Raw genomic sequence first — 23,792 nt, 5'->3', positions numbered from 1 at the left:
TTTGCAAAAATGACTGTTCAATAGATGAGCCATACATATCTTAATTAACTGCAGTGCTTATATGTAATTAGGTCTCTAGGATGCCTCTTTCAAAAGAACTTTTCACAGAACAAGGGGATAGGCAATTTTGTGTTAAATATTCAGTATAGGCAGGATTAAGGAGTTATCCTGGCAGTTGTTTTATTGTCTCTCATAAATATAAAGTTATGTAGCTATTGAAATACATTTGTACACTTGCAAGACAAATTCTGTTCCATCCCTCTAGGCTGATTTCCATTACTTTATTTCATAATAGTTCATAAAAGTTGGTCTCTTTTAGTTAAAAGACTAGTCCAAATATAAATTCAGCAGTCCATAGAAAGGTTTGGTGTATGATGCCTTTAAGTCTATTAGTCTGATCCTGCTAATTTGAAGTTTGTAACAGAGAGCCTGAGTGACAGCAGTCAAATGTTTGGTTTGTTTTTTTTCCTCCCCTAAAAAATTAATAAATTCTAAGGGCAAAAATTACCAGTGTTTTCATTCAGAATTACAACCATAGACCATAGAGTCTTTCATAGCTGAAAATATATTACCTTGTTTCTGTCTTCATCCCTATAGTTGGAAAAGTCTGCAAGATCTTCCTGTGAAGTATTAGTCTGAGTTTTAGGCAAGGTCATTAACAGCTTAATTTCTTTTCTCAAAAATGGTTTGGTTCTTGCTTTTGTCATTTGATACTTATATTGGAGTATATATTATATATTTTATATTTTATTTGCTGCATCAAGCAGTAAGATGAAGAACAGGACTAGAATCTGTCACAGACTGAAAATATTATGCAAAGTCATTCTCAAGTTGTGCTTTGTTATATCTCTTATCTGAGAGATTAATTTTAAGAGGGGTATTAAGAGTGGACTCTGGATTTTGCTTACAAGTTTATCTTCTCTCATAAGGGATGATGGGAAAAGTAAATTATTTTTGGAAATTATGCAGTTGAAGCTGATATTATGACAAAAGCAGGAGCAGTCATGTGATAACAGAAGCATTAAGTCTAAACTTTTAAGAGTTATATCAATGAAAATGGAAGTTAATGGAAAGATAGATGAGTAGTTGATTCAATTAAGTAATGAAGCAGGAAGATAATTTCATGTGGATCAGTATGAGAAAATAAGACTTGTAGGCATTGAAGCCTAAGAAGAGATTATCAATGAGCAAGATACTTAGATTTTTGTTGGTCATTTTAGAGGTGGTTTGCAGAAAGAGACAACGTGATTTCATGTCCAGCCTAATTATGAGAGTCAAAGTGTGATGTTCAAAGATGTAACCAATATTATGGATTAGAGTATCAAAGAAGACAGTGATGCTGATAGTTCTCTTGATGTAGTAAAGAGGACACTTGAGCACAAAAAAAAAAAAAAAAAAAGTAGAGTTCATCTTGGCAGTGTTAAGTTCATATTTGGACACTCCTGAGTAGATTTTAGAAAGACAGTATTTCTACTCTAATTTGGATGGAAGAAATCCAAGATGTGTATTTATGAATCACTAGGGATATATTTATATTTATTTCCATCTTTATACAAAATAATCTCTTCAAATACTGTGCCAGAGAAAGAAAGTGTTGATATTTCAGTCTGGGACATCCTGCAACTGAACAGGGAAAGGGGAAAAAAAAGAATGAACATGTAAGAGGAAAGAAGCGATATACTGTAGAAGAGAGGCTTTCCAGAGGAAAGACATAATCAACAATGTCAAGGACATCCAATATGCAAAGCACAGTGATGGAATAAATGTTTTGAATTTTAGCCAATAAATCTGTAGAAAGCTTGATTATGGTTGCATATTTAAAGTGGGCTCAAATGCACCCAGAGTGGACTTAGAGCATTAAGGCAGCACATTCTCTGGTTTGGGAGGTAAAGGTGGGAAAGGGAAACAAGGAGAGAAGAAATGTAACCAATTCTAGGTATACACAGTGAAAGAGACTGGAACTTGTCCGATCAGTGAAGTAATTTGAGGAAAATAAGAAGCTAAGATGAGCATAAGAGCAGAGCTGGGGATAACTTTCATGTGTTGATGACTGGTTCTATTCGCTGTAACATCTGCAACCACTTCCCTTTGTAGCAAGATTATATGACAAGGTAAATAAAATAAATTTTCCATGTTGTACTGCAGAATAATGTGGTTCATTGTTGTTTGGTTGGTTTTCTTCTTCAGTTGAAATCAAGCTTTACATGTATTACCTGATTTTGGGTAACATGCATTGAAATACTAAAACAAGTACATTTATTGCATCTAGAGGGATACTGTCTGCAGCAGAATATAAAAATACCAAAATGATGCAAAAGGAATTTGCATCTCCTACTAAAAATTCATACCATCTGGTGGTAGAACAAGAAAATAGTCTTTGTGAAGTATCCAAAATGTTGTCAAATCCAAAGGATGTTGATACATTGCAAAATAATTTTCATAATGAAGACTTTTTCAGTGAGAAGTCCTTGTTCCTCCCTCAGGCCAATCCCTTGAGAGGGGATGAGCAGAAGTAACCTTGGTCCGACAGAAGGACACAGAAAACTCTGCTATGAATCATTGTATATCAGTAATTGACACTTTAATTCACACCTAAGAAGCTAATATAAGTTGAGTTTAAGTCAACAGCTATGTTCTGAACTAACTTCCAAAGAATGCGTGTATGGATATGTATATATAGGTATATAAACATAAAGAAAACATGGTATGGTAATTCAATGTGAAGATGAGGGATTAAGATAACACTGAGATTATTTTATTGACTTGTGAATATTTATGATAACTTATTTCTAATTCATTTATTTATAAGCAAAGATGTGATGGGTTTGGTTACTTTAGAGTAAATGATCAGTCTGAATCATTCAAACATAGAGATAGAAATTTCAAACATAATTTTAAATTATGGGTTCATTAAAGTTGTCACCTCATACTAGTATGAGTTTTTATCCTTGAATAAAAAGGAAATAAAAATCTTACTGAACTTAGAAAAGTATCCATAGGACATGTCTTTAGAAGTGTTTAATGTCTTATATTATATATTTGCATCTTGTACAATTTAAATATGTTTACGATTTGCTCAAATCAAAACCAATTTCTTTATAATGGCTATGGGTATATCTTCTCTCAGATTGTTGTTCACATTCCTAGTCGGGTTTTTGCCTTTATTTTTACTACAATATTCCTCTTGCTCTAGGTGGACTTAAAATTTGCTGGGGTGGTGGTTTTGGGGGGCTAAAAATAGCTAAAATATCTTGGGGCACAAACTGCCTACAGAATTCAAAATGGAAAGTGAAAATATTTTTTTACTCTATCTTCAGTAGCTGTTGTAGTCTCTGACATTTGAGGGAAGCTGAGGTTCATGGAAATATTTATACATGGTAAATTATTGAAAATATTTAGTTTGGTTTCCTTAAAAAGGAAATGAGAGTAAAAAATTAGCAGTAGTACAAGGAAAAGCTTGAGAGCTCACTTTCTTATCTCAAAGGGAAACATTTAGTGGAATCAAAGGTAATGCATAAAAATTGACGAATATGTGTTTATCCTTTTCAGTGAATGATGATTGAGCAATTCACTGCCTGACAACATCTTCAGAATTTAGAATTTAACAAGATTAAAAGAGACTTTGGATAAATGGGTGTGTAATGAGCAGAACTCATTATAATATTTCAAAGCAAGAAAGATTTATGGCAGGAGAAAATCTGCAACTACAAGTGCTTAAGCAAATCTAAGTGAGATTAAGCCAGTGCTCTTGTGCAGGGCACATGGTACCACTTACATTTCACATGGGGATATGTTGCATTTCTTCTTTAAAGGCATCTCTTAGTGGTCATTGCTAGGGGTGACAGTGGCTTGACAGAAAGTCAAGGTTTGTAGAGTAGTTCACATGTTCAACATTCTTAAATACCATGACATGAAATGTATCTTTAATGTTTTATGTTGCAAATTGTGCCAAATGTGAAGAAGTCATTGTCTTCCTACTGCAGTTGCTCTTGGGTGGTGCAGTTTGGTGTTTTTCCAAAGTCCATAGCACCATCATTTATATTGAGATGGGATATTGTTTTTATTAACTACATAGTAAAAAAACCCCAAATTATTTAGAAGCAAAGAGTGACCTGGGATTTGATATTGTATCCAACACCAGTACTAATTATACAATGTTTAGAACATCTTAGACAAGGTATTAAAACTTCCCTATCTCAAATGATGCATTTACAAAAGAAACAATATAAGTTTTATTTATCCAAGGCCTCTGATGCTATGCAGATGTGCCAAAATTGCCCCTGCTGCACCTTGCAGACAGTTCTCCAGCAAAAATCAATTCTGTACCAAATCTCTAGGAGCATACAGAAACCTTGGGTTCAAGTGGAAGTAAGATCTGCTGTACTAGAGAGGCTTCCTAAATTATTACAGTTCCTGAATATTCTCATAAAATCAAAATTGACTGAACTTGCAATTGATTGGAAAATAATTTTTCTCACAGTTTTGAAGTGAAATCAAAGATTCAAGTACATTTTTCAAAATAAAAAATCTTTGGTTTTCAACGATAGCGTCTACTTTGGCAGATCTTGTTTCTTAAGTCAAGAGGAAGTATGTTGTTAATACTGATTTAACAGATTAAATCAATACTGCTGGTTTTCTAAAGGGGTCTCAGTGTTATTCTTGCGCTCCTGCATCTTCATTAGTGGTAGCAGCTTTTATTCTGCTGGCTGGGGCTCTGGATCCTCTCCAGTTCTTTTAGCAGTTCAAAAATACATTGTACTAAAGTTGTCAGTACTATGTTAAGGTTCCACTGGTTTTAATACTAAGAAAGCAGAACTGGTGACTGAGTGGCAGAATTTTCCAAAACAAGAGTGTATATGAATTTTAGTGGTGAGGGTCTCTGCACCTGAGGGTCCAGAAGCAATAAAAATTATAACATGCAATCTTACAGGAGCCATGGTGCTCGTTTAAAGCATACTGAAAGGTTCTTGTAGGATGTTTGATTCTCAGGATGCAGCACAAGCAGAGTGTGTATAAGTCCAGTATCAGTGTGACAGTAATGGACACCTGACTGTGGGCTCTGACCCGAGGCTGTGGGGCCACCTAGGTGGCATGTGAATGTCTGGGCAGGGCTGCCTGTCAATGCCACACTGCCAATGGCACGGAGTGCCAGAGCTCCTATAGCCATGGGGTGCTATGGATACCTACAAAGGGTGCATTTGAATAGGCATGGCCAAGCTCAGTTCACCCACTCAACACTTAGCCCATGGTAAAGGATAGAATGAGCTCAGACTTTTCCCTCCCTACCATGCCAAAAGGTGTTTGAACTTGAACGTTCAACCTGTGCCAAAGATGGATCTTAGTTTGCTTGCAGAAACAAACTCGAGTTTATGCAGTATAGACTAGGATTGCTTTCCTTGGTGCTGTCTTCCATGTAGGTGGGGTTCCTGACCAATATTTGTAAGCCATGTATGAAGTATTTTGTCAAAAAATTCAGTGCTACATGCAGCCAGCATTATCAATGCTTCTGTGTCCTTTAAAATGACCTATCTTGTGTGAATTCATGAGAGTTCTAATATTGCACAGTAGCCATAATCTTATTTTTTTTTCTTCCCCTCTTTTAAGATTTCTTCCCTGCATTATGCAGCAGTTGAAAGCAGAGTTGTTTCCACATCAGTTTGACAGGGATGAATGAGTTTGAGTCATATCACAGACTTTTAAATTTTAAACTATACTTACTTGTTTTCTTTTGTTAGGTACAGTCACTCTTTTCTATCCCGAGGCACTCGGAAAACAAATCTGAGTTAACAAGAGGTGTGACTTTTTTTTTTTTTTTTTTTTTAAACCAAGCCTAAATTGCTGCAGTGACAGCCTGATAACTGCACTTATCTGAAACAGATTATTTCCCTCTCATTTCACACCATTCCTTTCTCCAAATTGACTTTAAAGTGCAGAATATAATCAACCAAGAAAGTTGAAGCATGCCCTGTTAGATTGTAACTTAACTCTTTAACTCCATTTTTTCAGGCCTGACTGAACTCAGTGACAGTCCAGTTTCCCTGGAGCTTGAGCGTTGCAAGTCTCCCACTTCAGGTAAAGGTGATTGGCTTCTCTTCCTGCAGTCTTTATAAGCCATTCATGTCATACATCACTGTGTTTCATTAATCCCTAAGAAGTGAAGTGCATAGTTCCAAAAAGAAGAAATTATTGGACAACCGCTTTTTACATAGCACAGTAAAATCCTAAGTCTGTTTCCATGAGGAAAACTTAAATGTACGTGGTGCATCTTGAGGTGAGCAGTGTGAAAACATTTGAAGTAACAGGATCATGCAGGTATATTCCTATAACGTCCTCTAAGAAACTTGTTTCTCTGTTTTCTTAACAGGCTTTCTAAGATTTTTTTCAGTAGGGAGTCCTTCTAATTCTATATATATATATATTATGCATACGTGTACATGGAGAAATTATTTGAAATCAACAATATGGAGATGGTAAATTCTAGCCATTAGAACCCCAGTGCCTGAATTATGTAATTTACAATGAAAGCAGAACCTCAGATAAAAATATTTGTTTATCAGCCAGGGCAGGGAAATCTTGGCCACACAAAAATTCATAAATGTTTCCCATTTTACCCATAGTCCTTCAAAGGTGGAATTTGGCTCATTCCCAGAGACCCTTTCAGCAAGTGCCTACTCTACCTTGATCTCTTTTATGTGAGTTCGCTGTCTTAAAGATGGTTGCTAAGTGCTGTTTTCTAGTAGCTGACTTTTAAATGTTATGAAAAATAAGGAGTTGTAGCTGTGATATATTCATTTTGTTTATGATATGCATATCACACTTCTTTTCCTTGTAGTTTGGTAAGTATTGATAGATGTTTTTTCCCCCTAAGTTATGGTAACAAATTCTCACAAGTACGCTATTCAAATTCTTTGTTACTGTTTCACATATTTTATGTCATAATAATGGGATACATTAACCTTGAATGAAAGCTACTAATTAGTAATTTATAAATGGCTGAAACTAATAAAAGTGTTTCCCTGACATACCACGAGCTAAAACAAAACAGCTGCTTTGAAATATGTGTTTCCTTGTACTATTTGCAACCCAAAATCTGTAGATATGGCAGTAACAAAGTGAAATAGGCTATAATGATATTGTTATAAACCTAGGAGCTCAAACCCTTGAGCAGGGCCTCAGAAACTCATGAAATAGGCTTTAAAATAAAACATTTGATAGCTCAGTTATAATTAGGTTATTTATTGTGTGGCTCACTGGGATTCAACTTTTCACTTTTCAGAAATGAGCTAAAACCTTTCCTTTTCACTGAAAGTTAAGAGATGACTGACTTGATAACCATATGTGCATATTCTTAGTTTTATAATGATGACTGTCTCCTATAACACTTTACTTTTTCTGCAGTTAACTTCAATTTTTCATTCTGCTAGTGCTCAAAAATAGCTCTCTTAGATAAATCTGAGATAATTTGCTCCAAAATGTATTCTGCTTTTTTCTGTTTTGGAGATATTCAGCAGGGAAAACAGCATATTTATAGGTGTTTCCTATTTTAGCACTTTCATGTTGTTTTCCAAGCTGTATTTACATTTTTTAAATGTGAAATCAGGTGCAGTTTTGTAGGAAGTAACTAATATTAGAACTACTTTTTTAAAACAAGAAGTTTCTTTTACTGTAACTGATATTAATTATTTAATTATTGCAAAATTTAATTAATATTGCTTCTGCATACCTGCTGTAAAATGGGGCAGAACCCAACCTAGTCACCTGGAATAAGTGACTTCAAAACTGCACCCTCCAAAACTTGAGAGTGGAACTAATCCTGTGCTTAGCAGCACAGCCTCACACCTACGCCACTCTTCTCACTGACTAATGTTTCTTGCTCATAGAGCACAGCTACATACTTATGGATCTGTCAGGCAGGGTCTTTCTACTTCCAGCCTTGCCTTTATCTGTCTAAAGTCCATGGCACACAGGCTCTGCAATGGAAGTGTGCTGTGTTCTGTAAGAGCCCCGTGATCTTTGTGTTTGTAAAACCACTGACCGCGTTCCTCTGCTGAAACCGGACTGAGACTTGATCCTTCAGAAATTTAGCAAACCCAGAACAAACTATTGAACTGCTCTGTGAAGTGGTTCAAGTTGCTGCCCGATGGAGGAGGGCCTGCTGGGTATGACTACATAAGGTTGCAAAGACACATGGAATGGAGTTTAATTTGTAGCAGTTCATTCTGGTTGCCAGAGCACATCAACATCAGTTCTTCACCCAGCAGGGAAGTTCAGGCCAGGTACTGGCCCTGCGTGTGCTCAATTTCATACACAGAGTGCAAACTGCTGGAGGGAACGAGCCTAGATGGCAGACACTGCACACATGATGGATGGCACAGTGCTGAGCATCTTCATCCTTAGCTCTGTCACAAGGGCAATGATTTGAGGAACAATGTTGCTGTGCTCACATGTGTGCTTTGAGACTCCCAAGACAAAGCCTAGGAAGAATCCCTAGAGCACACTAATTGCTGATGTAGATGTATGTAGCTCTACATTTGAGAGAGCCATTAGTAGCTTAGTCAGATTTCCATTCCAGTCAGACCATAAGAACAGTGTTGGGAAAGGCTTCTTGGAGAACTTGAAAAATCTCCCACCTCCTCATTTCTTGGTCTGATGTTGAACATTGCTTAGACTGCCTGAACTATCTCTGTTTCCGTGAAAAAATGATTTTGCCTGTAACATTCTAGTGCTTGGCAATGTTTTAACCTCTGAATAAATTTCAGAGACAGCCTAGGTCAAGTCAGTAATTTGGCTTTGTTGTTTCTCTTCTCCCTGCCTCAAAGCAGAATTAGGCATTTGTGTGTTCTATCACTGATACGAGTGTTGGAACACTGAGCAAGTGACTCAGGGCTGAAGAGTACTCCTTATTTCACATTCAGGGCTGGTACATAATTCAGTACAAATCCTACTTCTTCATTAAGTAATATTTAACTTGGTTCACAAGAATGTCTTTTGAGATGTTCCTCCTGTGCTACTTACTAAAACATGACTTTGCAGATGATATAATTGAAAAATCAGATTCCCATTCTGAATAACGTTCAGAATAGAACATAAACCATTTGATTAAAAGTTTTCTGAAATGCACAGTGACACAAAGAGGTTAGCAGCAAGTGAAGAAATATCAACCTTGCTTTTTAAGCAAGGAGGCAGAGGAGAGGAATAATCTTCCTTAACCGCTGATATCTTGTTTAATTAAACTAGTATTTAAATACTATAGTGATGCATTTCCAACACTATAATGGAAAAGAAGAAGTTAGTAAAGCCATTTGAAAGATTCTGCTTATTTTTGAGAGGTGGCAATTTCCACTGTAAATGTATTCTGGATGTAGTAATATGTATGGAATAACACTGGTAAAAATTGTAGAAGAAAAGAACTTCAAAAACTCCCAAACTCTTACCTACATAAAGCATGTTTCATGAATGCAGTAAGACCAAAAGCCTCAGAGCATCCTATTCTTACTCCTGCATGCCTTGCTCTTTCAAACTGCATTTTCACTTTTGTTTGTGATTTGGGGGTCAAAAGGGCTTTGTAGTACTTTCATTCTGCAGTGGCACATGAGAGCTCAGTAGCTCTAAAGCACTTGTCATGTAAGTGGTGCTGTATCAAATGCTTAATTACTGTGTAATGTATTACAGAGCAATACCCATTCCAGTAAATTTTGTCTTTATTTTTATTATCTCATTAGGTAAATTTTAGTCAGGGTGTCTTAGAAATATCATGTGTAATATATATAATTACTTATGTCCAATACTGTTTTAAACATTCATATGAAGCTTCATATTGAAGTGTATGGATGGGAATACACTGTGAGTACAGGAAAATACAACTTTGATAGGTCATTTGTTGTGTGAGATGCAATTGGACGCTTTAGACTCCTTTCAGACACCAGAAGGAAAGAATTTCTTCAATCTGTGTATAGGAGAGTGACTTCTCAAATGTTTATTCTAGAATGAAAATAGATTTATGTTTTTTCTTAAGAAGTACCTTTATACTGGGGACTTGCATCCAAAATGCTTTTAAGATTTTGAAGATTAGAGAAGTCTGTGTAAAGGTTCCCACAACTTATTCCCATGAGTTTTGAGACAGGTCCCTAATGGCAAGATCAAAAGTTTTTATACATACTATAATTTCCAAGTGCTGCTATTCCTTATTCATTTCATTGGTTAAATCTGCTGGGATTAGGCCTCTGCCATGCCAAACTCCTACTTTCCTATGTGAAGTGTTTTTAAAATAACTTTCTTTCAAGAAGAATATTAGTAAGTTTCTTAACAATCATTCTCTTTCTTAACTTGTGGGTAACTTCGAGTAGCTGAAGAGATTTGACTCCATATAATAATTATATTCTTCTGGAAAACAAGCTAGAAAGTAAACGTTTCAAAACATTTTGTGTGTCTGTAAAACATAGAAAGTAATTTATTTTGAAACCTAGTTACTGATAACAATGCAAAACCATTTCTACTTACCTATATTAAATTAAAAAGAATGTTAACTAGTCAGATGATAATTAGAGATTAGCTTCAGCAGTGTGGATATATTTTATCAGTATTTCCCATAAGCAAGGGAGCTTCTGAACAGGTGAACTGGTGCTTAAGGTCTTTAGAAGGGACTTGTGTCAAGGAACAGGGAGCAGTGTGAACTGGGGACCTGGGTTTGGGCCCTTGTGCAGCCCTGGTGTGTGGCTCAGGGTTCAAGGTGGCTTTAGCAGTAACTGGGACTGATATTTCTGAGTGTTAGCCAGGCAAAAGCTCCTTAGTAAAAAAAAATCCTGTATGAAGTCACTTTCATTTTGTATAATATCAAAATCTGTGCCCACAGTGCCTCTGTAGTAGCTATGGGAAATTCAGCATCAAATGCCAGAGCTGCGAGCGCATGTTTGTTTGTTGGTTGTGCCTTGGGTTTTGCTTGAAAGACTGAGAGGAACCATATGGCTGTGGAGCAGGATATTATCAGGTCAGAAGACCTGCGTGCTCAGCTTAGCTGGCTGCTAGACTGTACCTGGGAACTCTTCCTCATCTCACAGCTGAAAAATTTGACTCTTATCACTTGAAGCTCTTTTGAGTAGGGGCTGTCTTGCCTTATGCTGTAGCATCACAATTTCTGCTGGCTGCCTCCAGTGTGAATATAAACAAATAATGATAGCAGACAACTCTGCTGGCCTCTCAAACCTTTATAGACTCCATTCACAAATAAAACTGGTTTTCAAAAGCTCTTTGTCAGCAAGATAGGCTTACATGCATGATCCTTCTTTATAATAAATGTAAATACAGTAAAACATGCATGATTTAGGTACTAAAAACAGGTTACAGAAACTGAACAGAGTGTGGATATTATTAATAGTTAAAAGTTAGTTTAAAAGAATTAATATAGACAGCTTTAATCACAGTAAATCATGAAAACAACCAGCTGCTTCTGTTGTTTTTACCCTCAAATATGGGGTCTATCAACAGTGATCCATGCTGTGTCCTAGTGCATCAGTGTCCAGCTGTGTGATTGCCACGTGAAGGGTGTGCAGTTATCACGTGGCAGCTCCCAAACCAAGCCAGTGTAGACTCAGAGGAATCAGAAAGTCCAAACTTTGCATGTGCTGTATGAGCCTGCACACAAATAGCTGGGAGCTCTTGCAGTTCAGACCTGTGTCACCATGTGAGAACAGCTGTGGCATGCAACCCAAGACACATAATTCCTGCTGTACACAAACACCTGTAACCTAGAAATAGAAGAGGTTAGACTACCGATTTTCAAAGCTGCATGATGACAGCACTAATTTAGCTACTCTAAGTCCTAATCTGTTAGCAAATTGTCCTACAGTTTTTCTTATGAATTGCTTATCCTTTTTCAGAGGGTTGGTTAGGCCAGATGTTGTCCTTCCCCTAAAAAGAGATTGTATCACACGTGATGCTTCTTTATAGCAGAGCACTGATTTTCTGAAAAAGTAGCCTCCCATTCACGGTCTAAAAGAGTATTTGACAGCTGCTCAGATAAATGGAATGGGTTTTTAAAGGCTGTTCTGAAAATCAAACTGCCCTTTGTGTGTCTAAAATGGACGTTGGTGCCTAACACTTGGTATCCAAAATAGAGCATTTTTCTGTAGTAGTGTTAGGGGTGTGTATTTTTGATGTCAGGCTGATCTGGAGAGACCTCTTCACCATGTCCTGAATTAAAGTTACGGCTACAGATGGGTCGCTGGGAGGGCTGTGCTGGTTCTACTGATAGCAAAATATTGCTTAAGAGCCTCATGGGTTCCCCTACTCATCCCTGAAGAGAAAAACATTTAACATAGGTGCTGGCTGGTTTTAATGCTGCCACATTGCAGGCTTTGCTAAGGAATACAACAGAAATTTTTTTTAGGGATTTTTTGACTTAGTTTCTGTTCTGGGCATCCTTTTGACCTAAAATCTTACTAAATACAAACTACAATGAATTTGTTCCTTATATTAATATATTCCTGTCACTGTAGCACTTACCAGTGCTACACTTATTAGTTCTTTAGAAGTATAATAATAGTAATATAATAGTTAGTTGACAAATATTTGATTGTTCCTTCTAGTAACAGCATGGGTAAGGGGTAAAAGCCAGAAAACCATATGAGAAAAATAATTATTACAAAATTAAATAACCAAATTGGAAATCAAGTCTTCTGAATAATTAATAAAATATTTCTTAAGGCATTCTTCTGATAAATTCAATGCCATTTTGACTGCTACAAGACATGCTTTATTTCAGTTCTCTGGTGTTCATTGTTTGAAAATGTGCTCGTGTGTGAGGAAATGAAAACATTTTTGAACAGAATCGAAATTACCGGTTTCTTGCATAATTGGAACACAACAAATAATTAAACCTTCACTAAATTGAGTGCAATATTTTGATGACTAGATAACACCACATTATGTCCTGAAGCTGCTGTATTTCGTTTCTGTGCAATCTGTCTTCCTTTCCATAATATTACTACAGTATGTTCTGTCCCCATAACCTCTACAATATGCCCTCTCTTTTTCAAATTGAGGTGTGATGTCATCAGATCTCATAATTTCATTGCACCCTCTTATTAAATTGGTTTGCAGGTGTTTTAAGTATTTGTGATATGCTGCATAGCCGGCATTTGCAATATTTGCCTTAATCCCATTTGTGGTTTCGTTTTTTATCATTCCTGTCAGCACAAGGTAAGATATTGCAGCACACAGCCAAAGCTGTGTGAAACATCATTCAGTCCTTGACAGCTGGAGTAATTTTTTTTTTCCCCAGTGCCTCTTTGTTCAATTGCATTTATTTTGCTGAATGGTGTAAATGAAAATATTTAAACCATTATTCTGCCTTTATATGCTGATTAAAAGAAAAGTGCTACAAATTTGCAACATGGTTTTAACCAGAAGATGGCATGTTGTTTTCCCTCGCTCCTTTTTCTTTCTTACTTATTAACAACTGCCTTTCTCCTTTTTCTGTTGTTTCAGTTAAAGGATCAAGAAAGTTAAGTCTGCCAACAGATCTTAAGACTGATCTTGGTACGGTAGGCGAAAGCCAACAGCTTTAAACTTCCTTACATTCATTGGCAAAACATTTTACCAACTGATTCATGAGATAACACAATAACCTGAGAGGCTTTGTCTGAAAAGGCTTTCTAAAAACCACCTATTAACCCATACAGTTCTGTTGGCAGCTCTCAGCATTTTGCTTGTTTAATATTCATTTATTTCATGTAGACATATATTGCCAATCATTACACACTGTGTGTGTAATACTTTATTCTGAAAAAAGCTCCAGAAGTTTTTCCAAGCTGGTTGTTGGTGAATTCTGCCTATAATCCCCAATGCATGTGCTGGTCTATTTTCTTTATTTGGTGTATGAATTGTGCCACAACAGTGATAAGACAATTGAACATCTGTATTTTATGGTGTTTTTGAATGTCTGAGGAGTCAGATTGGAAATCAGTCGTTTGTCTCAGTCCTCTCCTTGAGACTTACCTCACCCAACTGTTAAATACATATCTTGCTGTAATCTTTTTTCTCAATTCTGCTTTAATATTTCAGTGGAAGTACATAGTGAGAGCACAAACTTCAACTCAAAAAACCTGAAATGAAAATTCTATAACTTGAATAACCTAAAACTGCTTGGAGCAGATAAGCAACAGCATGTCCACATAAAGAGTATGGCTCCTGGTATTTGGATTGGAATGTGTGTTTCACACAAAAAATTCTTATAATTGTTTTTTAAGTGTTCTCAGTCTCAAGGAGTTCTTTCTAGTTTTTCTTTCTTGGGAAGTTTCCCTTGTAAGATGACAAAAAAAGCCAAGTAGCCATGCCTCATTACTTAGTGTCCTTTTAGAGATAAATATTAAAGTTGGATCATGTCCTTGGATAAGACAGCTGAACTTAATTTCTGTCACTGGGAATCATGTGCACCTATTAACCAAGGTAGCTCTTATTCTACAAGGCAAAAGTCAGGGGTATAAATATGTCTTTCACTTTATAAATGACTGAGGAACTTGGAAAACTGTCAATTGCTCCTGGTAAAGATTAAGTAAATAAATGTTGGAAAAACATTGGAAAATTCAATCCAAATTGTGTGGGTTTCAGAGTACAAAGTGATTCAGTTGAAATAAGTTTGAGAAAATAAGAGTGGAGGAATAGACCTAAACAAAATTTGGAGTGGAAAATCGTAGTGCTCCTAATACTCCAAAAAGGTGAAAGAAGTAGGTAGCTATAGACCTGTAAAATTAATATTTATCACTAAAATAATGGGCAGCTATTAAGAGGGAAGGTGAATACCTTAGAGTATCAAAATAGCCATTGGATAGGACTTAAGATTAAGCCATATTCTACAGATCAAACTCCTTTTATCAGTATTATTAAAAATACATTGCCTTGAAGGACACATAGCATTAAATAACTTTAAATCCTGAAGCATAAGACAAGCAAAAGATAAACTTAATGGGCAAAAGACTGGATTTAGTGGATTTTGAAAAAGAAAGAAGTATACCATTGTAATTAGAATTGGTGAGAGCTTTATTGTGTAATATCAAACGCTGCATATCAGAGAAAAAGCTACCTTATCAGGCTTCCTGTAATCATGCTGGGAGTGGGACAATATTGTAAGCTTTGCCTAGAGTATATTGACAAATTTCAGGCAGATTTATATTTTACAAACATTTAAAAACTGCCCAGGAAACCTCAAGGACTGGGGAGCAGGGTAAAAAGCTCCAGAAGTTAAACAAATTTGACCTGAAAGGGTAGGAAGCATGATGATTCATTTTAAATATATGACATATGTGAGGAACTTAAAAGATTAATGGAATGCGTAATCCTGGCTGTAGTTTTGAATTTGGAGTAGTCATGTTTCTACCATTCCTTTATTTGCTTGTATTCATTATTTTTTAATAGTATAGAACAAGTTAGGTATCAAATAAAATAAGGCTAAGAAGGTCGAGTTCAACGTTTTGCAGAAACCAGTGGAATGCCACTGATTCCAAAAGCTTCATAAGCACTGAAAGGTGTGATCAAATTGTCACTAAAGTATCCTCTTTGTTGTTAGTGCTGCAGCAATCAGGTGTCCTGTGCTCAGATTATCCAGAAGCTAAGGATGAAGCACGTGGAAGCATCATTCAATGTATAAACTGGCAGATACTCATGGATAATCAACAGCACAGAGAGGTTTAGAAAAGGAAAAGAAAATGGACTAAAAAACTCCCCAAACTTGCAACTCTCGTTCATGACTGTTTTAGAAGGGGAAAATATTCTTGTCAGTTATTCTAGCCATTAAAACTGTGCTGAATTATAGATTGCTTATTTTACAACAGGCTGGGAAGAGCCTCCCTTTCTCAGTATAAGGAGCTACATTTAAATGAGAATTCCTGGAAAAGGTGATGACCGCATTTCAGTTACTTCTGCTCCAAAATGTCCTGGCCACACTGTCAGAGCTCTTGGAGATAATTTAGCCATTATTTGGCTGTGGCATGAGATTGTCCCCACAGTCTGAATATTCAGGGGCTAACAATAGTTTTTGGCCCACACTTCTTGTAAAGATATTCAGGTCACCACTTTGAAATGATAAAATATTGTCCATGCATCCCATTGGCTCTGGCTCGTAGCTTTTTAGAGAGTGCTGATACATCGCCCACTCTCAGCAGCGACTACAGCTAATTGGGACATACATTAGCATTTGGCAGCTCACAGTTCCGCTCCCTTCTTATGATATGCCTCGTGGAATGTCCTTGCTTTCACTTTGCTTTGAATTGTAAATAGTAGAGGTTAAGTAGAAGTTAAATCTATTTCAGGTGGAGGTGTTGCCAGTACTGGAAATTGCTTGGGGAGTAGTTTGCTATCATTTAGGGGTATAATGTGTGATCTGATGACTCAGGGTGTTCTTGTTAAACTTCAGCAGGATTTTCATGACCAAAGGTGCTTTGGGACTCCACTTTGACCTTTATATGACTGAAGTTGATTTCAGCTTCTTTTTATTTTGATGTGGTGATTATTATCTCTCCTTGCTGAAGCACTTGTTACCTGTGGATGTTGTAGCTCCACACAGAAATGAGTGATGTGGCACAGGAAGGGATACACTGAAACTTCTTGATAGGTTTAGCTCCTGCAGGTCACAGCAACCCAATGTTTATCTGAGTTGACCAGAAGGAAGATGTGGCAATGCTGCTGCATAGACTGTACAGCTTCTCTATCACCCTTCAGATCTTTATTTTTAAACCTAATAATGTTTCCCAAAGTCTTCTGAACAGATCATCCTTGTTTCCTTGAGGTGTTTCACAGAAATTAATTATGGGGATAATCCTAATTTCATTTAATCAAGTGGAGAGTCTGAGATACATCCAGACACACAGAACTGCTTTGGAATGAGAACTTTCTAAATTTGCTTCACCATCCACTTCAAGCATCACCTCGTATTTTTCCTTTTAGAAAATATTTCTGCTCATTTCACTAAAAGCTTTTAAAGGTTCCAGCTGATCACAGGGAGCCAGACAGAAGCCATAGCTAAAGATGGGGGAGAGTCAGTAACTGCTGACTTTTCTAGAATTACTGTGAACAGATGGTTTGACTGTAAGGAATTATGCCAACACCTAGACTTTATTAATGAAAGAACAAAAGGAAATGTAAATATAAATAGACATATTTTTTTTCTTTCTTTCATCACTAAGCTGTGATCTTCAAAATTTTAATATATTTTCCTATGCTTTTGGCAAATACTTATAAGCAGTGAATGAGTCAAGGTAATGTCTTCCATTTTATACAGCAGTGAAAATCTAGAAAAATTACCAAATCTCATTTCTTTCAGGGGTTCAAAAAACATTCTAATGCAGCGGCCCAAAAACTTAAATTCTGAAAGCTGGCTCCATAAAACATAATTGCAAGGATAAGATTAAGGATAAGATTAAGAATCTGGAGTTATGGGTTTGCGTTTAATTTTGTCCATTATGGATGAGGTTTGTGGAATCTGTTTGATTTATATATATGTATTTATGTGTTGGTGATAGTTATAATACGAAAATAGCCACCATTTGATGCCTTTGTATTTTACTGACAGGGAAGCATCACTTCCTGGATGCTCCCAAGCCTATAAAACGGTATCTGAATAAATGAAACCTCATTTCCATTTTAAGAATGAGCAGAGGGGTTATATGAATTCTTGCTTTAATTTTTCAAAGTATTTACAGCAGAAATTAGGCACTCATACAATTTTGAAGCTTTTAATCTGTTTTTGCTTACTACTGCATTGGACAAACTGGTAGATTTTAGGTGGAGTATTCTGTATTGATTTATCTGGATCTTTAGTTCTGTTTATAAGGCTAAAGAACATTGCAGAAATTTTGAAACTATATGAGTTGCTTTCCCCCTTGGTATGACTTTGTAGAAAAGGCAATCCAGTCATCCAGCTGTACGGTGATTTTCTTTAAATGCTTGGCAATATACATTGAAAATTGTTTGTATTTTTGCATGATAAGGATTTTAGGGACTGTCCAGTATATATCTCCTTCCAGAAGGGTAGAGGAACTTTCTGTCCCCTTCTCAGTCTGAAAGTACCATCTGAGCTGAGGAATCATCTGAGCTCTGCCTCTAGGTAGACTCACAGCATAATCAAGGTTGGAGGGGGCCTCTAGACCCCCCAGGTCTAGGTTGTCTAGACCCCCATCCTGCTCAAAGAGGGTCAGGCTACACCAGGTAGGTCAGGACAGTGTCCAAACAATTCTCACAGCACTTGATCTGCAGTCTGGCAAATGCCAAATACCAGGGAAGGATTTCACCCCTCAAGAGGCTGCTTATGCTCCTGCTGAGTCAGTGGAGGATGAGCTTTGCCTTTTCTGCTTCAAGTTTGGTCACTATGAAGGTGCAAAACATTGTGAGCTGGACTAAAGTCTTTCACTTCTACAGAAATGGTTTTAAACCTTTAGTTTTTCAGCTATTTCACATCTTGAGCCTTGGATTTTGATATTCTGTATTGAAGACCCTACTGGACAAAAGTCTCTTAATCTTCTGAAGGTCAGGTGTATGACAGCACCATTTTCTTCCTTCCTTAAGTAGGAGAATGTTTATAGTCAAACATTTTTAAAAGACAACCTTATATCTAATGAATATATTAGCACTCTACCAGTCCAAATAACCATAATTTTAAAAAAGCATCAAGATAATTCAGTTACTATAGCAGAATGCACATGTGCTCCATGGTTACATTTCAGAGCAGAAAGGGGCTAACTTCTAATGCTACCAGGTGAGAAAAAAAAAAATCATGAGAATTTTACAAGAAAGTAGTTAAAAGGAAAGGTAAGTGCCTTAAATTGTACAAAAAATGTCCTAACTAAAGTGATTATCAGTAATACAGTTAAATTTCATCACAAAGGAATTGCAGTGAAATTTGGTAGCTAGAAAAACAAAACAATTAGAGATCATCATACATTTAGGAATGGGTAATAAAATTATATGCACCTGCTAGCCTCCACTGTAACAGGTACTCACTGTTCCCAAGTTCTTTGGTTTTACATAAAGAAGAGTTCTTTACTGAGGTCTTCAAAGGTAAGTCATTTTCCACTTCTTTCAAACACTGCACACATACACAGGATATTCTTCCATTCTGGGGTCTCTGTTCACCTCTCAGGTTGTAACATTTTTCATTTTTAAAATAGAGAATGAATGCCAGTTTTTTCCATGGTGAAAATGAAGGTGCAATGCTACACTAAGGGGTGATCAGGTCAAGTTATTGATATCCAGGTGCTCTTGTGGTCCATCCACTCTGCTTGCATGTTCCAGTGTTGTGTTCTGTGCAGCTCAGGATTTATCAAGTTTCATGCTTTTGTTTCAGAATTCAAACAGGTTTTCTGTCTTCTGTTTTCCTGTTTATTGCACAAAGCGTAGCAACCGTTTATGTTGGATTATTCTGTGGAGGCGTACTGAGTGCTGTGTACTTTTTGAGACAGTCCAGTAGTGTGGCATTACATGATCACTAGAAATTTCAGCAGTTGAATCTGAGGGGCAGAGTTAGATCCAAGTAGTCCAACATTTTCCCCCTGTTCTTCGGGAGCAAAGCTAGATTTGCTTTTAGGTTTGCACTGCCAGGTATTAACTTTTCAGATATAATAATGTAGAGGTGATGTTATGACATATAATAATGTATTCTCAATGTTTTTAATTTGGAGAGTGTTTATTTTGTATTTTTATTTCTTTTTTTTTCACAATTTCAGGCCAAAAAAAAATAGTAGTTTAAAAAGAGAATCTGTCAGTGGTCTGACAATGCACTTAATGTTTTCAGCCACTTCACAGTATTTTGTTTATCTGACAAATACATCTGTTCATCCTGCTTTCAAAAAACATGGTGATTTTAAAGCAAAATGTATGATAGGTTTTTGTTACCATAGGCAGAATTGCATTATAATATGCAGGCAGTATGTTACAGTGACAGCATATTATAGTGGACCTAAATATTCTACCCAGCATGTCATTAGGGCAACTTTTCCTTCTTCTTCAAACTGATGAAGACATGATGTCAAATGTACATTTTTGTTGGCAGTGCATCTGTATTAACCTCATCTGCCAGAGCTTTCACCTTCTCTCCTGCCTGGCTGACAGAACTGCACCAAAGGAAACTTGTGCTTTGGACTTTTTAAAAAAATTTCTTTTTAATAAATTTCTTAAAATTCATAAATTTTATGGTATCAGTCTGTGTTCTCAGTAATGAATATTCACTCTATTACACTAATTTTGACTATTTACAGGCAAACCTAAAACTGTTTTTGGGGCCAGTTTTGAGATTACATTTTTTTCTTAATTCAAATGTGTATCTCATTTGCTGTGTAAAAATAAAGGTTAGTCACCACCATAATCATTAATCAAAATCTAATTTAATGGTAATACACAAAAAATCCCCCAGTGGAAACAGATGGATTTTTCTTCACTGAAAGAGTAAAGATTGTATTCTTCAACAGTTGTTGAGAAAATTCTGTGAGACTTATTTTTCAGGTTCTTTCTGTTCCATATTAAAGCATTTCTCTGGTTCTGTTTGTGTTCTTGTCTTCTCTTTTATTGATTACTTCCTTACAACTTAAGATGATATTATAATGCTTCTAATTATGGATATTTATATTCCTTTGTCTCAGCCTCTCTCAAATCATTAGTAAGAAGGTTTTCAGCTAGTTTTTCTGTTTGAATTTATCCTTGTTAGAACTGAAGGAACTGGTTGCTCATATTCTTTCCTGATTTTTTTGTGTCAAGTGTAAAAAATTGCTAGGCACTAACTGCAAATGAGTGCTTCTTTCTTACTGACATTTTCATTACATTTGGCTTTAAGAAGTGTTCATCTTTTTTGCTGGTAAATTGTTGGGCTCTTTTGCTTTTTTGTAGAGGTCACCAAGTTGTTTAAAAGTTCCATATCTGTAATCAGGCAGGTTGTGTAGGATTTACATGTTACTGCGTGTAAACTAAAATCAGCATGTGTATATAAAATATTCTCCCTGTGCAACATGCCTCAAAAAAAATTGGCTTAATTTGAGGCTGCCTTGAAGGTTTGCTGCTGTCATGTTGCACATCACATCTCTCAGTAGTTTCATCAGGTTCACATTAACTGATATTACTTCTTCAGTTCCTCTTGTTCTCATCATCCTGCTGGTATTTTGTGTGACACTCTTGCCTTACATCCAGCACCGTTCTCTTTCCTTTTTAAAGCAGTTTTGTGGGGTGCACAGGGCACTGAATGGTTCTAGTGTTTGGTAATGGGGATAGATTAAGCATTTTAAATTCATATGGGTAAGCATTTTTAATTCCATGGGCCAAGACAAAGGCAAACAACCATGAACTGCTCTGTAGAAGCAGCACGTGGAGAGCATTACAGAATTTAATGTCATGAACTTTTATATATTTTTAATACATCGTGTATACAATGATGTACTGCTGCTTTATTAAACCAATACAGTTAAATTAGTATTAAATGGACTAAAGGGGTTATTGCCTATTATTATTTCCAATGGCTTGCATCAGCCCTTAATTTTCAATTAATGATCAGAATAGCCACAAACTGAGCCCTGGCCATTTAGTTCACTATCCACAGGGAGTAGAGAAGTCCCCTGGCATAGTGGAATGGCTCTTAAGCAGTTTGGAGACTGCTTCAAGGGTAAGCTCCACTAAACCCTGATGCCCCAATACATGGCATTAGTGTAGGACTGGCTGAGGGGATCCAGGAGCACTGGAGAGGGTAATTCTAATTCCCTTCACCTCATGGGCAGCAGCACCCATGGGAAGGGAGGTGATGGCAAATTCAATGGAAAAGAGAAGGGCTACTTTGTGCAGTGTTTTCTTCACCAGCAACTCTTCTTTGCCTCCTCCAGAAAAAAGAGAGGGTGAGGAGCTGTTGCACTATAGTGTGAATAGTCAGAGCAATCTGTGCATTGCTGCTTAAGTACAAAAGTAATGTCCCTGATATCAACTAATGCTCCATATCAATTAATATTTCTGAGCTGAGAAGAGCCCCAGTGACCATGTTACAAAAGCAATAATCCAGCAAGGACAAAAGTTAAAATGTTGCTTTTCCTTACAAATCAAACAAAGCTGGAAAAAAGTCGTGTTTTTACAAGCCTCCTGTATGTGTTCTTTGAGGTGCTTGGGAGACATTTGTCATGGCAAAGGAGAATCAGGTGACTCAGGCCTCAGAGGGGTAGTAAATCATTGCAGTGGTTCTGAAAGGCTGAGAGCTTGAGCATTCTCATTCTCCCTTAGAAAGTACATTGTAAAAAAGTAGTGCATTTTTTTTTCTTGTCACTTTTCTTGCACGCCTCATCTTTTTTCAGACTACGCAGTGAGGAACCCTTTCTTAAACAGTATATGAGCTTTCTTTAGAATTGTTGTGTATCACAGAGCTTATAGCATTAAAAAAAATGTGAGAAGTTAATTTTTAAATACACACATAGAATTTTTTCATAGATTTGAGTGGTCTTTATCTGCTGGATTCTTTTCAGTTTCTCCACAAAAAAAATTGCAGTCATATTTCCTTTATTATCTTTGTAAAATGCCTGTGTTTTTACTAAGGTTTGAAGACCTGCATTTCTTCTTGTATATGTTTTTGAAAGTATCAGAGGAACAGAACAGTGTTAAAATACAGATTGTAGCTGATCACTAAAATCCCTCTTCTGCTCAATGTTATAGCACCCACTAATATTTCACCAGCTTCAGTATTTGAAGGGATAGCCCTACAACTTCTAGGATGAGGCCTGATTTTTTGGTTTGTGTTTGTTTTTTTTTTCTTCCCAGGAACTGGCTTTGCTTATTCAAAAAATCATTATCAAAACAGTTAAAGGTATTTAGGTGCCCAGATCCTAATGATGATTTCATGTGTGCCTTTGAAGGTAACTGAGAGAAGCCAGCATACTTAGAGAAACATAGCAGCATTTCTCTCAAACTGTGGCATAGTGAACAGGGGTTTGGATGTGTTGTGGCCATTCTGTACAGTGATCAGGGCATAGGACTCACAAATGTTGATGTTTCTATAGAATATGATTTTTTCACTCTGTTATGTTCCTCACCACTTCCTAGGATTCCCCCTGGAGATAATTAGATATCATGCTGAAACACCTTCCCACAAACTGAATTTTGAAGAAAGGAAGCAGCTGGGTGAGGATGTATCTGTTGCTGAGGTTGAACAGTCAGCCTGTGTCCTTGAACAAAGCCCCCGATCTCAAAGGACTTTCTGCTGAAATATACAGACAGTTCCAGCAAATTTTGGAAAATTTCCTAACTAAAAATGGAATGAGTCATCCACATCGGTTTTATATCTGCTGTTAGCTCAGTTAATAGCCATGTATTAAGGAAAAATTACAAGAATCATAGAAGTTGTGTCTCCTACAGAGCTATTTTGTTGCAGTACAGATACTAAATAGCTTTCTAATCTATAATTCCGAACATTTTTTTCCACTTTTGTTCATCAAGAGTGAACTGTTTTCACATGACTTGCACATTCAAAGGCTTCGTGTACCACACTATACACTGTATTCAGTATAGGAGCGGAATATTGAGTGAAGATAGAAATAGCTTTTCATAATGTACACTGGTGCTATCATGGCGTGGTAACCAAGAAATAAATTTATCTGAGTACAGGAACATTCATCTTTTCCTTGGATACAATATAAATCAAAGAGAGTTGACTGAATGTGATACTTAAATACAGACTCTTAAAGACTAAGATAATTCTCAGACATAAATAACATGACATTTAAAATCAAGGCAGAACCCCCAAGATTGTCCCTACCTATAGTGTTGAGCTTTTACAGTTTTGAATA

At 36.5% G+C, this 23,792-nt stretch overlaps 1 protein-coding gene across 4 annotated transcripts in view; it reads left to right on the top strand.

The window, feature by feature from the left end:
* Positions 1-23,792, top strand: part of STXBP5L (syntaxin binding protein 5L) — a 184,634-nt gene that overhangs the window by 136,793 nt on the left and 24,049 nt on the right. For 3 of the 4 annotated variants that reach the window (XM_088051631.1, XM_014253302.2, XM_005523878.3), the window contains one exon: positions 6,007-6,072. In XM_088051631.1, coding sequence (XP_087907757.1) covers positions 6,007-6,072 — 66 coding nt within the window. Of the gene's footprint in view, positions 1-6,006; positions 6,073-13,485; positions 13,537-23,792 lie in introns of all 4 variants that reach the window. The other variant, XM_088051630.1, reaches the window with a different exon arrangement.

The sequence above is a fragment of the Pseudopodoces humilis genome, chromosome 2 (genome assembly GCF_049639895.1).
Source record: "Pseudopodoces humilis isolate 2021_Gansu_Grassland_sample_001 chromosome 2, ASM4963989v1, whole genome shotgun sequence".
In the NCBI taxonomy this organism is placed as follows: Eukaryota; Metazoa; Chordata; class Aves; order Passeriformes; family Paridae; genus Pseudopodoces; species Pseudopodoces humilis.
This window is presented reverse-complemented; position numbering and strand designations above follow the sequence as displayed.